We start from the raw sequence: 16,968 nt of genomic DNA on the forward strand, positions 1-16,968 counted from the left end.
TATATATATCTATATACTAATATATAAAAAAAATAAAATGTTAATAATGTTATTTAGATGAAGCAGTATGCAGAAAGGCATGTCATGTTCCTTAAATCAGCACAACGATCTGCCCTAATGCTGCATGAATGAAATGCAAGTGTGCGGCACTGCAGGCACTGAGGTCACTGTCCAGAAATCGTGCAGTGCCAAAGAACTGGGCTGAAAAAGTCCCCGCGTTTCAGTGGTCGATTTGGAGACATAGACGCAAGTGAGGTGGCCGTGCATACCGCAAACCAGCCCTGGGTCAGACGGTAGCCCGAGGGGGAATCACACAACACTAAAATAATGAGCAGCAAACAGTCATTCTGAAAGGAGGAGAGGACGGCTGTGAGCAAGTTCCACTTCCTGAATGCAAAGAGACAGAGGCTGTGTTTACTAGTTTACCTGCCTCCTCCCACTCTAACACGCACTTCTATATCTGAGGACAGCTACTGCAATATTTGGTACGTGTAAGAAATTAAATTAAATAAAAAGATACAAATGTGCCATTTTGATTATTGGAACGCTCCAGTTTCTCTAAGAAAGATTGTCATCTCTCGCTGACTGTCACAGATATAATAATTTGAAAACACCTTCCTGTTCCCAGACTCGGCTCTGCTTAAAAAAAGACAAAGCAAAACAAAACAAAAAAAATCACCTAAACACGACAGAGGTCATTTCCCCTATTTGGATGTAGCCCGCAGGTTGCAGCCACACGTGTGTTTGTTTGACGACTTTATCACTTAACGGCCTAGCCTTCTTTCCATCCCCAGTGTTTACATATGAAAGCACTTCCAGTAAACTGAGAAGTGCAGGCATGACTTAAGAGTCTACAACGTGCTGGTTCAATGGAAATGACGGAAGTACATTTTTCATTATTAAAACCGCACGGGCCATGACAGAGAAACAGGATGCTGTGTGGTTAAAATAGCAACACAAAACGTCACAGTCATGCCACAAGCCACCTGATGAGCTGACGACCCACTCACTTTACAAATATGCAAATAAAGGCCCCCCCTTCTCCCCCCTCCCAGAATTATCACAGTCTTGAACGTTTACGGCAGCGGATGATTGGAAATAGAGCAAATAGAGCATGGGTGTCATTTTTTTTTAAGCGTCGGACATAATTAGAAGTAGGACAATGGGTGCAAACTGAGCATAGTCTTTTTTTACTGTTTTCTTTTTAACACCTTAGATATGACATTTCACCCAGAGCCCTCCACCATTGACGTCAGTCCCAGTCATTGTCAGAGTAGTCTGACTTCTACACCCCCTTATGTCCCGCTGCTTCTTCCACGTTAGTGCAGCATCAAAAAAATCGAAACACAGTGGGAGAGAGGCAGCTCAGATTGAAACACAAGAGCCTGAAAATATACCATCTGCTAATCAAATCACTGGTAAATACAGTGGAATATGTCTGTAATAAAAGAAAAGAAAAAACAAGAGCTAACAACTGAAAAAGCTATAACAAAATAATTCATTAATAACTCCTATTACTGTTGGCAGAAATTATATTCGTTATTATTATTATTATTATTATCGTCATGCAACTTTTGTGCATGTGGAGAAAAATCAGAAACCAGCACAGTTGAAATTAGCTGTATGTTGTATAAAAAAATAGATGTATGTATGACTGTACGATAATTTATTGGCACTACTGCACTCTACATTATTATGGTTTAAAAAATATGAATATTATTGTGAAGTTTTATTTAATGTAGATAACATTACATGTTTACTTACATTTTTTCATGCAGGATTTTTTTAATATATAAAAAATAAGTTAAATAAGTGTTGTATGGCTTTCCGTCTGCCACCCAACCAAAAAATAAAACCAAAAAACTCCAATAAACCTCATCCCATTTTAAAAGCTGATAAAACGATATCCTTGCACACAACATGACTCAATTTAACCTCGGTGAATGATTTACTGAATGCGTTTTATGACAGACGCTCTATGAATGATATACTCTTTGTAACGAGACACAAGGACACTTGCTGAGAGTTGATGTTAAGGATGACTGGGCACGCCAGCATCTTTCAAACAATGTGCAACTTCTTCTGTTTGGCTAAGACCCTTAACCCAGTCGGAATGAACCCTTGACAAACGTATTTTGGCTCAGTGGGAGTACACCGCTAATGAGCGAGAGGACAGGGAGTTAATCCCAAATCAGGTGGTTCCTCACAAGACTAAGGGTAGCAGATCAAGGCAAAAAGCAGGAAAGTGGGCTAAATGGCATCGAATGAGAAACTGGGTCAAAAACTGACAGCAGCACAAGTGCGTCAGGGGAGCAACCACTTCAGAAACAGGGGCTTTCCTGTGGCAGTTAAAATGCTTTCTAATTGCTCACAGACTACAGGTATGATGCAGCAATCAAAACAATCACTTTTCAGGCCCTTTTATTTTTCTGAAAGGCACAATTCTACAGATATCCACTTGAATCACTTTCTCCGCTGGCTGTACATTTATCTGATGTGCCGCTCTGTTTGGCATAAACACGAGCACTTGGCATTTGCTATCTTATAGTATTTTATGATAGCAAAGCCTTTGTTGGAACTAATAACAGTGATGACGTACTTTCTATACAACACATAGAAATATGCATTATGTCAGGATAGAAAAAAAGTAAAATAAATAACTCAAGGTTTCAGTGTGTTTGCATGCCAAAGTGGCTGTCATGTGGTGATGTAAAGGGTGCATGCATGTGTGTTTAATGATTAAAACAATGCATGCCTCCTTCGGAGGATTAAAACCTTTTATGCCAATGGCAGACTGTGCCTGAATGTTAATTGTCCATTCATAAAATGGACTGATGTGATAATGCTTTGGAAGGATTCAAGGTCACAGAGGTAGGGATTACATAAAAGCAGAGCTGGTACACTAGAGCACACGAGGTGAAAAAAAATAAATATTACTGCCTGTCACAGTGCAGGAAGCGAAAAAGACTGCAGTAATCACTTCTGTCCGAACCCATATAAACCTTTACGCCTAGTCGAAGCGCCTACAGTGTTCTTCACGAGTGAAGGTTAACCTCAGTTAAGACCACAGCGGTAGCAGATACAGTGTTGCACCGTACGTTTTGCTAATGTAGGCTTTGAGGCACACCTGTAGCACTGAAGAAGATGAGCGAGAGCTCTATTTTGAGAGGAAGGCAGCTAGAAGAAAGTGAAAAACAAGTCGATTACAGAATTTCCGGAGTGTCTGTGAATTTGAAGGATATAAAAAAAAAAGAAAAAAAAGATTGACGATCAGGTAGATGTATCAGTCTGTAATATAAGTACCTAGTAGCTCAGTTCTTAATTAGTATCAACCCCAACAAAGCAGAAAGCAAATAGATGGAAATATACACTGTTGAAAAACAAATATAAGTAAATTCATATTATTAGGAACTGGGACTCGCATACTACCTTACTGAAGTAGCTTTAGCAATAATTAAATTAACGTCTAAAGCAAAGAAAGAAAATATCCACAACATGCCTAATTAAAATAAAGGTCTTTCAACATCTTCTTTGGGGCTTTTTTTAACGCAACTGAAATCAAGACTCGGAAGACTTGCAGCTACACTAGTATTTACTCCAATAAGACCCTCATTAAACTAGTGCATGTGCATGTCAGTGACAACATCCTTACCCGGATCATTTCAGCCACATAGCTCTCTGGGCCAGTGTACTCTGTTGAGTCCTTGACCTTCACCAGGACAATGAAGAACAAGTAGTGCCACATGTTGTGCTCAACTTTGATGTGCTCTTCAAAGGTGACCGTCTTGTTGTCAAACTTATCTCTTTCCAAACCTAAAAATAAATAAATAAATAAATAAATAAATAAATAAATAAATAAATAAATGACATAATTTCTCTCACACACACACACACACACACACACACGCACACACACGCACACACACGCACACACACGCACACACCAAATAATCTGTCCTCTTTACTTCTTAGGAAAAGTGAGGAAATAAATTTTCTTATGCAAGCCTGCATCATCATTTTTGTGACCTAAATAATGACAGATGATGATCTTTTTTTTTTTTTAAAGACAGGAAATGGGGGTATGAGGGAATGGGCAGACAAAACAAGCGAGCACAATTTCAACTTACTACTGATTATTTAGTTGAAATTACCCTCCTGACATAAAAAAAAGAAGAAAAGAAGAAAAAAAGTGGCGGTGCAGTGACAGATGAGGCCAGTGTCTGAGTATGTGTACTGTCTAACATGGTCAAGACCCATATGGTAACAGGAAGAAACACTCCTCCTCCACATCAGCACCTGCCATGACTAACCATTCATTCTGGGAAGAGGAGGCGTTTGGTTGTTTACCCAGAAGAAAAAAAAGAAGAAAGAAAAAAAGCCCCCATTTGAAAACAGACCTGATGTAAAGTTGCATCATAGCAGGAGCATGCTCATATGAGAGCTGAGAACAGGGCACTCGTTTGATTTCCCTTAATTTCATCATCATCATCATCATCATCATCATCATCCATTTGCATCGTTCACACCCGCAAAATTACCGAGTCTGTAGCGAAACGTGTTGCGTATTGACTGTAGCTTCGACTCGAATGGAACTAAAAAGGCATTTCCGCTTTTTCTTTTAAACTTGAAGAATGGAGTGCTACTAGTACATAGAAATGAGGGTTAAAAAGACAGGAAAAGAAGTGTCAAAGGTCATGAGTCATATTCCCATAATGCTGACATATTACAGCGTTTGCAGAGTAGGCAGAATGGCTCTAAAAGTAAAACTAGAATTACCACCTAGCTGTTGTAGGCCTCCTCCAACTAAACAAGTTTCCCTTCCCACCTTTGTTTGAATGTGTTTGAATTCTCACCAACTTCATCGACTCATTCCATTAGATATCAGTGTTTGTCATGGCAAGCCTCACCTTTGACACTAATTTCTAATTATTTCATTCAAAAGAGGTCCTAGATGTCAAGAAATTCAGTCCAAGCCTTCCTGATATACTAAATTGGGGATGCACATACATAAATTTCCTTGCCTTCATCATTTCAGCACTATTGGATGTGTAACTTTATTTATAAACTGAAGATAGCATGATGGACAAAGACAAAGACCCACAGTTTGGGCAGAACCTTCAGAATAAAAATATCACATCCAAAATAATGGCCTGTATTTATATAGCGCTTTACTAGTCCCTAAGGACCCCAAAGCGCTTTACATATCCAGTCACATCCACACACTGAATGAAAGAAAATGTTAAGCTGTGCGTTTAACTTTGTGTGAAAGAAGTGTGCTTTGAGTCCAGGTAACCATATGTTTGAAACTAACACAAGAGCAGGACTGATGTGAGGTCATGTAATGTTTCATAACCCAAATCTAATCAGTTCACACTGAAGTCTGTGAGAACACCAGCGAAACGTATAAATACCTCCCAAATTAAAGAGTTCTCACTTTCATGAGAATAGGACAGTAACCTTGAGCACAAATTAAAATGGGGCCATTGAAAGCATAAATAGCAGCACTTAAACAGTCTTAACTATTTTAAAAAGTTATTTTGCTTCTTTCCTCACCGCAAATAAAACATGTTGTCTTCAGAATTTCCTCTTTCTTCTGCTTCTCACTTCTCAGGTCAGCAAATGTGTCAATAATGACACCAAAGATGAGGTTAAGGACAATAATGATGACCATGAAGAAGAAGAGCAGGTCGTAGATAACCCTTGCTGCAAAAAGTGGTTCCTGTTGAAGCCAAAGAAATTGGGGGAAGGGGGGGGGGGGATTGAGACAGGCAATGAAAGCTCGCACGTTATGTCAGCCAATGAGAGCATTTTTCAGTTTAGAAGGTCAGTGAGGAGCAGAGAGTAAAAAAACAAACAAACACATGTTACTAAATCATTACTCACAGATGAAGCTGAACAAGTTTTCAAAGCAGTCTTACTGACAAGCACTGACCTGTGATTCTGAAAACTTCTAAGAGAATGCATAAAAATATTATGTCCTTTGAGAGGAGTGTATATACATATATAAGGACTAAGTTAACATATTGGTATGACTCAGTGCCCTTTTGCATGGGTACAATCCAGCTGTAAGGTTGTGTTTGGCAGGCTTCTGAACAACTGAAAACAGTTGTGACATCAATGCAAATGAGCAATAAGTTATATGAAGTTAATAAAAGTGTGAATGATTCATAATTCTTTGTGCCATCTTGTGGGTTGAGTTGCAGGTCTAATGCGTGGTCGTTACAAACTTGTCTTCATCCTGTGTGTTTTTGCTATGTTTGGAGCTTTGAAAACATCCTCCTTGTAAAGGACAACTTTCAATCACAGACCTTCAGACATACTGGACTCCTGATAAATGGACTGGTTCTTATATAGCGCTTTTCTACTCTACTGGAGCACTCAAAGTGCTTCGTATCCTCTACTACACTTATTACCTCATCCAACACATATTAAATTGACAGCACGTCTACTTTTACTTATAATGTTTAATATTAAATTCCTTATTACAAGACTAAATACACCTTTAAATATCTGTTAGCTTCTCAATTTAGCTGAACTCGAGTTAGACTTATTGTGCATGGTAGGGGGATGTGCCAGTACGTCTCATCTGTGTTGCTAGACTTTAAAGTAAAAAACAGGAAAACCGATATTTGGTCATTTTATGACTCTTCTTCACACCCTCAAAGGTGTGATCTCTCCTCATTGTTGGGTTCCTGTTTTTTATACCTCTTTGGATGGTTTCCGTAGGACGTCCCCGACACCTCCCCCACTCCTGAGGCCGTGGCTCAGTACTGTGACAATGCACATGAGCAAGGAATCGCACGTCCGCTCCTTGTCCTCAATCACTACCGCTGACGGCTGGATAGCAAGGGAAGCTACAAAGACACAGCGAAGTGTTACTGTAGGATCCTTTAAAGTTTACTCTGCATTTCTATCATCCAGCAAAAATACCTTTATATATGGTTTCAATAAAATAAGTGGCTACATTACATAAAGATTAAATTATATTACCAAAATAAATTAGGAGGTTTTAATGTGACTGAGGACATTCTTCAACTTCCCACACAAAGGCTAGTCACCAGACTACCCTAATTAGCCCGCCTGGTGATGACGGATGGGAAGCTCAGACAAGGTCAAGCTCCAGCAGTTTGAGGATTCGACATGGTTGGCCGATCAATTTAAAGGTGCTACGTGTTCACCTTTGAACGATGGCTTTATCCCAACAAGGTCGGATGGTTTGCAAAAACTCATTGTTTGCAGTTAGAGAGTCCCCGCACCATCCCTGGGTGGACCCATCGACCTGCTCTAATCTCTGACCTTTCAGCTATGGGCCCCTACATCAAGTCTTAGGCTTGGTACTGTGAGACCACAAAGTCTAAAGAGTCTAAACCCCTGGTGTATGACCCAGCTCCCTGAAAGCCCCCAGTTGGCCCAGTCAGTTTTAATCCCATGACCACCCAGTCGCCTAGATTTGTAGCTCGGTGGGACGAATCTCTTCTGGGCAAGTCAGAAATGTGTGAGAACATAAAGCCCTTCACACAAACACGTGCACCCAGCCTCGTGGAAAAATTCAAGAGATTCACAAACAAACACATGGATTTACACTTAAAAAGAAACCTTCGACCCAAGCCTCCACCCCATGTACACGCACTCACATTTACCTTTCACTTTGTCAACCTACCATCCATCGTGGCCTCTGCTGAGCAGTTTTCTCCATTTTCTTTCTGACAAACTCCACCAGAGAGGAACTCTCCCACCATGCTGGCTCCATGCTCTGTTCAGTTGGGAACGGAAGAAATCATGCAAGTATCCAAACTATACAAGGTTCACATTTGAGAGTCAAACACTCATTTTTATGGCGACGAATAGTGATAGTGTAGCTGGATGCTAAGAGCAAGTGAATGTACAAAGATCCTCCACACTTAATATTTTTCATCTTTGGTTTTTTTTTAGTGATTCAGAATGAATGAGGAAAAACATTCCATGCGTTCTGGCATCTGGGTAAGGCATGACATGCATTTTGGTTCCAGCAAGGAAATGGCAAGAAGCCTGTATTTCAACTTACCGAGAGTTTTGTTGGGTATCCGGTCCACAGCCAAAATAAAGTCGTCCTTGAAGAAGATGTATCCCACAATAGAGAAGAGGTAGACGAGGATAAGCGCCAACACAGCTGTCAGAACAATTGAGCGGCCATTGCGGGTTACGCTCTTTATTACGTTCAGCAGGGTTTCTTCTCGGTAAACCAGGTCAAAGAGCTGGAAAGAACAAGGGTTTAGAGATGTGTGTGGAACATCTGGAACTGGGTTAAATGTCATATATGAAATGTGTATAGGATGAAGTATGTGTGAGCTCACATACTAGTAGACTGTAAAAGAAGACATGGACAAAGACCCCCAAGCTGCAGATAATCAGATAGAGCAGGTGGTACAAGAACTCGACATCCATAATCATGGCTGTGTATCCACGTGTAAAGGTTCCTCTGTTTCCAACGAAGCTCATCAGGAAGATGACCTTATTACATAACTGAAGAACAATGGAAAACACACAGCATGTATAATCAGTATGGTAAGGTTTGTTCAAAGGCAGTGCAAGAAGAATTTCAAACAGTCATTGTTCAGACTACTAAATATATAGTGCAAGTGCTGCATTGTCAGCGTAGTGTGGAATCTCCCTGACCTGATATACAAGATTTAAGATTTAATGAGTGACATTTGTATCAGCGGCTGTTTGAAGGCAAAATCTTGCTTGAACAGAGTCCGTGTTTCTGTACTGCATGAAAATTAAATGTCAGGTTCATGCCCACTTACATTAAAGCCTCCTAGTAGGAGCAATGTGGGCTCGAGGCCCACCGAGAAGATCAGGCGCAGGATGGTGGAGGCAATGAGTGCCCTGATACCGTGAGGCTGAGGCAGCACTATGACAATAGCCAGTGAAACCAGCATAGCCATCCACAGCAGGGCAGACAGATGGGGCTCCAGAGTGCCTGAGGATGAAGGAGACGTCATTAGGGCGAGATGAGAAAGCTTTCACTCAATCTTTTCCATCACAGCCAACTATTTTAAGTAGTTATTAATTCTTTTATCAAGTCACATGATAATCCAGTCAGTCGGGAGTGAGGCAAGTCACACTCGCCAACATCGGTGCGCCATGACATAAATGCATCAGTTTATCTGTTTAAACATGAAAGCAGCTGTGTGATCGTTGCAGTGAAGGAAACACACAAGCCCTTTTCAACAAGGCCATCTCTCAGATGTATTCATTCATAAAAAAGCTTCAGGAAACAGAATAGTAAGCCTTTCATTTTTAGAGAAGGAACAAGAGTTGTTTGTGCTAACTGTGGTATCAGAACAATTGCTACATTGAACAAAACATTTGTGCCACTACATCAAAAAGTAGATGACACAAAGTGGACATCAGGTGAAAAGTTGAAGCTCACTTATTTTTAGTTGTGAATGTTGATGCCTTACAGAAATCTAACTCACATTTATTATTTGTTCTATATCAGTTAATGTGGTTCAGGAAAGCAGTATTATGAGCTCATGGTGCACTGGCATCACCCCATAATCTGATTTCTTCATGAAAACAAAAAACGAAAAACAACTTTTGTGTCAGGTTTGCTTTTCTCTGAGCAAGGACGAAGAGCACTTTCGATGTCTCCCTCCATTCCCGTCTTTCTGAAGCCTCCTTCTCGTCTCTCCGCATATACCAATCACATGACAGGTTGTTACATAACCTCCCACTGGCTAAAAATATACTTTGTTCCCGCCAAATGTATCAGCGATGCATCCCAGGTACTGCATCGTAACAGGCAGCCTGGGCGCTCAGACTTGGCAGCCAACCCAGACACAGCAGCTTTGACGTCACACACCTACTGTCTAAGGCCATTCATCTCTCTTACTTGCTTACTCTGCAGTTATAAGAAGAGAAGCGAGACTGACCTTCACATTGAACTACTTGCACTACACTTCACATATCCACATGGCTTGCATTGTTGACAGACAAAAACAATCCGTTTCTCCTCATATTATAGCAGCCACCTGTGACAGGGTGGAGGCTCTGGCAGTTTGACCACCTGACTCGGACCTCGTCATCGAGCTCCTCCACTTGTAGTTATTCCGGGTGTTTATTTTTAAGGCTTACACACTTCTGCTTGCTACTAGAAGTTCGCAACCACAGTTTCTCTCCAAACAAACCGCTTACAGCGAACCATCCACGGTCACTGTAAGTGAGGTTTTCAATAGTATTTAAGGGGATTCCATGTAGCTTAAGACAGTATGAAAGTGAGGCCTGCTATGTCTCAATGGCAAACTTGCAATAAACAACATTTCTGACCAATTTAGCTTCACTGGTAAAATTTGATATTTCTTTGCAAGAAGCTGGTTTTAATATTTAAATGAAGCATCTCAGCTGGTAAGAAAATAGGGCATGTTATGTTTTCATGCACGCATCTGTGTGGCGGTAAGCATTCACCATTTCACACTCATCCAGGCTGGAGAAACTGATCAGGAAGGCTGGCTCTGTGGTCGGCATGAAGCTGGACACTCTGGTGACAGTGGCAGAGAAAAGGACACTAAAAAAACTGCTGGACATTATGAACAATGCTGGGCATCCTCTGCACACGGCCATGAACAACCAGAAGAGTCTGTTCAGCGACAGGTTGCTTCTCTCCAAGACAAGAACTAACAGACTTAAAAACTCCTTTGTCCCACACGCCATCAGACTGTTTAACTCCTCTCTGCAGGGGAGAAGGAGGGGAGACAGGAGGACAAAGGAGGGGGGAACAACTAAGCTGTAGTGCCTCCTCACTTCACTGTGCAATACCTTTTGTGCAATACTTTTGTTAATAGTCAATGGTGCAACAGACCTCAATACTTTAAATGTGCAATTCACTTGTATTTTTATTTCTATTTATTCTATTTATCCCCTTCGTATATTTTATTTGTATATGTCTCTGTATTTATATATGTGTGTGTGTGTGTGTATATATATATATATATATATAATATTCTGTAACTCGGTAACTTCTGTCGGTGCTGTGCTTTTGGAAACCGAATTTCCCAGAGGAACCCACCCGAGGGATAAATAAAGTTTTATCTTATCTTATCTCTTAGATGCCCAAATCACCTAATTTTGCAGTGAGTGGTGTATCCTGGAATGAACCTCTAAGCTCTCAGAAGGCCTTTAACACTGAAAACCACATCAGGTTTCTGAAGCTAAGCTAACAACCTCTTTTTTTGTCTGCTCTACACCACTGCAAGGAAGTTCAAACAAAAGGGACCTCGCCGTTTGACCCCAGACAGAACAATTGAAAGTTTATGCGAAAAACAATGTGCGTCTTCTCTTTGCACTGGAACAATGGAGGCCTTAACGGCTGAGGCTTTTCGCGTCCCCACAAATATTGCCCTGAAGCAGAACTGAGAAAAAAAACGGAAGGGAATAAGAGACGGCAAATCAAAAAGAAAACTGAAACTTCACACAAAAACATGCTCAGGTCTGCTTATTCCTTTGGCTTGTGAAGAATCTCCTGTAATCACTCAGAATCTCTGTTTGAATGAATATTCAGTCTTTGAAGTTACAACTTGTGACCAAACTCCAGACAGAGTTTTCCCTACCCCTAAATTTAGAAATGAAAGCCTCGTGACAGCCCAGACTGATCTGGGATTATAATCATTTGGGGAAGAAGGTCAAATCTGGAGATCTCCGGGATAATAACTTTTTATGTCCACATCTTTGTTGGTTAAAAGAAAAGGAGTGTATTTAATGTATTTTAAATGAAGATCAATATTCATTATGCTGGTTTGTTTTGGTTTTTTCCCCCACTTTTTTGTCCTTTTTACTCAATACATTCAATTGTTTGTAGGGATTAAACTGACATATATGCTTCAGGGTGATTACTTCATACTTTGTAGTGCCAAAATCTACACTTTAGGCACAAGAGACACGACAGCTTTAGAGCAAATCAATTAAATCAGCAGAGCACTGAATTTCTGTAGGTGCTTATATGCTTACATAATTTCCATAGTTGTGAACACGGGGTTAAGTAAATGCATGATGGATGATGGACTTTGGTTGACATAACAAAACCTAACCATAACCCATGTCAGAAACTGATAGGGCATGAATGGAGCATCACTCTGAAGACACTTTTTGCTAAAAACAAAAGAAAAGAAAAAAAAAACTGTTTGGAAACACGTTTAAATCCAATCAGCGTCGGCAAACGGTGACTCGAAAAGAAGGATGGCACACAGAAAATGCCGATGTTAAGGAATGAATAACACCATCTGTAGTTTCAGTATCGAAATGAATGGCCTCAGTGTTTAAATTCTGGCTAAGATTGGATCTCAGTTTGGTTTTGTAAAAACACAAATGCTTCTAGATGCCTTGTAGCATTTGTTGTGTAGTTCTGGTTTTGTGGGGTGGGGGTGTGTGTATCAATCACAAAGTCCGCTCTCGTCTTAACCCTCTCCAGGCAGACGTTGCAGATTTGCAACAGTTAAAACAACAACCTGATTACCCCACATACATATTTTATGGGTTTTTTTTTACTCAGAAGTACCACTGCAGGACTTGGTTGTGCATTAGCAACAAAAAACGTAATTTGAGCCTGAGAGGGTTAAAGTTGTGACCACTGCTGACTGGCTGTATCAAAATGCAGAGGTCCGTTTCAGAAAATGGGTTTAGTGAAACTGAGAGATGACGGATCCACTGGGTTTTTTGTTTCAGACAGAGCTAAATAAAACTCTGGGTTACTCAGTTATTAATGGAGTCTGAATCCACCTGTTCCTTGGCAGGTTTTCTTCAACAAACACAGAGTTTCTTTGCGATGTCTTCCCTTTTCCTAGTCTGAAGCAGCTGTGTGAAACTTGATTGGTTCCCTCATTGATACAAAAACTTTAACACCAAGTGCATGTCTTTATAAACATCAAGCTGTTACCACAGAATTGCTTTAAAATGACAGCTTTTATGAAGAATCGGCCACCAATGTGATGACAAATGCTGCTGACCAATTTTTAGCTGTGAATACAACCTTTAAATCTTCCTTCTTTATATCTCTGCAGATATCACTGAATCATACACCAGAGCTTACTTTACTGATAACCGTTTAGATAAAACATGTCTGTGAGAAGACAATGATCAGTCATCAGTGTCATTTGTCATGTGAGCACATGTGAAACAGCTTTATCACAGTTACCAAGTCATGTGTGTGAGTGAAGGACACCGTGGTGCAGTCTTCCACTTTAATAGGGAAACTTTATGATTTCTGTCATAATGTGTTCTGATAGCATTTCATGTGCAACTACGTTCACACTTATACATACAGTCATTTTGATCAATAAATAATAGCATAATAGCGCTTGGTAAATACTAAAATTCACTATGACTGGCATTGATGCAGTAGCTTGCACTTTCTCTGCGCAAGAAGCAGCAAGAAGGCTCCTGGGTGAAATCTCGTGGCATGTTTTCCCTGTGCTGCGTGGGACCTCTCTGGGTACTGCCTCCCACAGTCTACAGACATTCATGTTCAGTTCATTTGTGATTGTAAATTGACCTTAAAAAATGGTTTGTACTGTAAAGCATTATGAGTTCGCGTTTACATTTAAAACTTCATTTAAAACAGATCACTCCTTGGACAAATATTTATCAGTTGTAAAGCAAGACATCTGCCATTTGAAATCTTGCTGTATGTGTCCCTGACGTGATTCTGGCTTTTTAAGGTGGTCACAGTATTAATAGTCTGGGTGAATCTATCACATACCATAATTACCTGAAGTCACGCAAAGAGAGAAAAAAAAAAAAAGACCTCAGAGGAAAAGAAGTGCAAAATCAATATTTTATGACACCACTGCAGTTCAAGATCCAGCTCTTCAACCGGGATTGCATTCTCTTCACAGCTGTAGCGATGCTCACACCTCCCCAACTTTGGTTAGGGAGGTGTGAGGCTACACCCAAACCACAAGCACGGGAACATACAGCATTCTGTAAGGTCCTTTAAAGCTACGCACTCACAATTCCTTTAACTGTGGCAATCTGATCAAGTACTGGCTGCAACTGTGGAAATGAATATTAAAAAGGTCTAAACATAGAGCATTTCGTAAAGGATGTGAAAATTGGGACGCAAATCAACAAGCCAGACACCCCTCATACATCTCTGAACAGCAGCCAGATCTCAAATAGATTTTAGTTTTTTTTGTGTTTACTTCAGATTAAAAGACAGAAAATAAGCAAATGTGACATTATGTAATTTTTTGAGACATTGGACAGCTAAAGGTATTTAATTGTTGCTGCAGATATCCACATTCCCTGGTAGATGCTAATATAACCAAGAGTTGCTAACATTAATCAGATTTCTGCTAACACTAGTTTTTCCACTTCTAACATCTGTGACTCCAGCACACACACAACATCTTTTTTAATTGCTCTGTGCCAGTAACAGAAACTTGGTGAAGGAAAAAATAAACTATTGCATTTCTCTGCATATATCAAAAAGATTCCTGCCATAACTTTACAGGCTAATCTACACTTTTTAGATCACAGTTTGCCTCGAGTGGTCGAGGACTACTTTCTGTGAGCTGGAAGGTCTAAATATGCTGAGGTGTTGCGATACACCTGATCATAAAATGAAGAAATTGAAGAGTAAACACTCAGTTTCTTTCCTGTTCTTTTTAACCAGGTCTCTGATAACACACATGTTGCACTCTCTGCATCCCGCCCCACCCCTGATCTCAGCAGTAATGCTTGTGTCACTCACTCCCATTTCCTGTGTTGTAGTAGTCACACTCATTGTGTTAACCACAGTGCACACACACACACACACACACACACACACACACACACACACGTACACACACACGCACGTACGTACACACACACGCACGTACACACACGCAGATAACAATCAGGGCATAAGCAATCTGTTATTCTCAAGTGTTAAAGTTGTAAGTTGTAAGACGAAGGGTCTGTCATGGTGTCCACATGTGTAATCTTCAGCTCAGGCACGAGAATATAAGCAGCCATGAACTGAGACATGCTAACAGGATGTTCACATAAAACAAAACTCTGTTTATCTGTCTACAAGCTGTAGATTTCTCATAATGCTGCTTCAGATTGACCTACACAGCAAAGCTTATCTCACATTTCAATTCGGACACTTCTGCTACAGCACACCACCTCTACTGCTGGGTGTTCGACCATAAGCAGCTCCGAGGATCGAGTCGATGAATCGTTTCTACTGTTAGTAGCCATACACTATGAACCAGATGGCAGTACCTACACAGAATATTTACAATATTTGTTCTGTGTTTAAGAATATTATAGCATGATCTCAGCTGCAGAATGACTTTTTGTTTGTGTGTTTTAAACTCTGATCCAAAAGAAAACTGACAGAAGTCATCTTAACAGGGCAATGGCAATGACTGGGTATCATACACAGAGAAAGACTGAGAGTGACTGACCTCCACGGATGCCTTCCAGAGGGTAGAAGAAGGCCACGAGGAGGTTCATGAGCACAGCCAGGTTGAAGGAGATGCTACTCCAGAATGACATGTTCCTGGAGCACCAGTACAGGATGGGCTGGGCTAGAGGACAGCATAGTGAAGCACATTAACACAGATGGCTATGCTAAAGCACTCAGATGTAGTGCGTACATGTTTGTACTCCAAAAACTGTCCAGTGTTTCAGACCAACCAAGTTTCACTTTCAATACCTTTGGGTCAAAGCTGAAAAAAAAGATTTATACAGATAACCAACTTTGCACCAACCCAAAATTACATGAACTGCTTGAACTCTCTCTGTCGCTGTCGACAAACACTGAGCATGGCAACTATAAAACTGGTGCCATTAATAGTTTCTTTCGTAAAGCCAATTCCAGCTACTCCCTTGTCACAAGTGGCAACCACAGCGAGCAGCTCTGCTTCTTTGGTTTAGAAGAACCAAAACTCGCTGAGTGAATACTCTGGATATTTGATTTGGTTAGTAAATTTGGTGTGAAACACAGTCAAACAAGTCAGAATGCGAGTGTGTACATTTACTGCTAACATAACCACCTAAACAGAATAATCTGGGACACCTCAAATCCATTTAAGTACTCAAAAATCACACACATTTCACATTTGAAAAAGGAAAAAAAATACCCTCAAAAAAGCCCAAACAAACTTGGGACTCTGTGGAAAATGTAAACAAAAGAATGCAACAATCTGCAAATCATTTAAACAATAAGCATCTGAATAGAATTTCAAATTATGATTCATCAGACCACAGGACATTTTTCACTTCTGCTCAGACCATCCCGAATTACCTAAGGCACACAGCAGATACTAGTGTTTTGCTCCGTTTATTTTATTTGATGTTGTTGCACGGTAGTATGAACATTTGGAATTTTTGGATGCTGAATGTTTTCTGAAGTATCGCCGAGGCTTTCAAGTGATTTACACCTGTAGGTTTTCACACTGTCCCGTGTTTTCAGGGATTTCTCTGGATTCTCAACATTTTTATGATTTATCATAGATGATGAAATCTGGAAATTCTCCTCAGTTTTCCAAATCATTATAACCTCTGTGCACTGCTGCATTTAGTGACCCAGTAATTTACTGACAATCTGCTCATCAACCAAACTACTTCCACACATAGACATACTATTTCAAAGTTGGTGAATCCTTTTAAATTTTCCGTATTTCTGCTTTATATGTCCTAAAGCCTCACTGAAGTTTAGGATCGGAGTTATTTTGAAGGTGAAATCAGAGTCACATGTTTCAGTCAGGTGTGGGTGGGGGCTCGGTTTTATTCAACGAATGGGGATTTATCAAAGTCTGACTTTCATACATTTAGGGAAGTGATTCACAGCACGAAAAGGAAAAGAAGTGTGTTTGCAAAACCTAACTTAAAAGTCTGAGCACCAGACACCAGAAGAAAAGGTCATATGCAAGGTCACAACTGAACTGCAAGTAACATCCGAGCAATTAAAGGCGACGCATCGGCTTATGTTCATGTTAA

The 16,968-nt window shown here is 40.3% G+C and overlaps 1 protein-coding gene across 7 annotated transcripts in view; it reads right to left on the reverse strand.

Annotated features, from left to right (window-relative positions):
* The window catches only part of itpr1b (inositol 1,4,5-trisphosphate receptor, type 1b), an 81,150-nt gene that overhangs the window by 3,565 nt on the left and 60,617 nt on the right, over nucleotides 1-16,968 (reverse strand). For all 7 annotated transcript variants that reach the window (XM_013909229.1, XM_013909228.1, XM_013909226.1 and 4 more), the window contains 8 exons: nucleotides 15,432-15,554; nucleotides 8,787-8,962; nucleotides 8,338-8,502; nucleotides 8,045-8,234; nucleotides 7,661-7,753; nucleotides 6,706-6,854; nucleotides 5,554-5,719; nucleotides 3,653-3,813 (listed from right to left, as the gene is read on the reverse strand). In XM_013909229.1, the coding sequence (XP_013764683.1) occupies nucleotides 3,653-3,813; nucleotides 5,554-5,719; nucleotides 6,706-6,854; nucleotides 7,661-7,753; nucleotides 8,045-8,234; nucleotides 8,338-8,502; nucleotides 8,787-8,962; nucleotides 15,432-15,554 (1,223 nt within the window). The remainder of the gene's footprint in view (nucleotides 1-3,652; nucleotides 3,814-5,553; nucleotides 5,720-6,705; nucleotides 6,855-7,660; nucleotides 7,754-8,044; nucleotides 8,235-8,337; nucleotides 8,503-8,786; nucleotides 8,963-15,431; nucleotides 15,555-16,968) is intronic.

Source organism: Pundamilia nyererei, unplaced genomic scaffold (assembly GCF_000239375.1).
Source record: "Pundamilia nyererei isolate P.nyererei 1_Seehausen unplaced genomic scaffold, PunNye1.0 scaffold00021, whole genome shotgun sequence".
NCBI lineage: Eukaryota > Metazoa > Chordata > Actinopteri > Cichliformes > Cichlidae > Pundamilia > Pundamilia nyererei.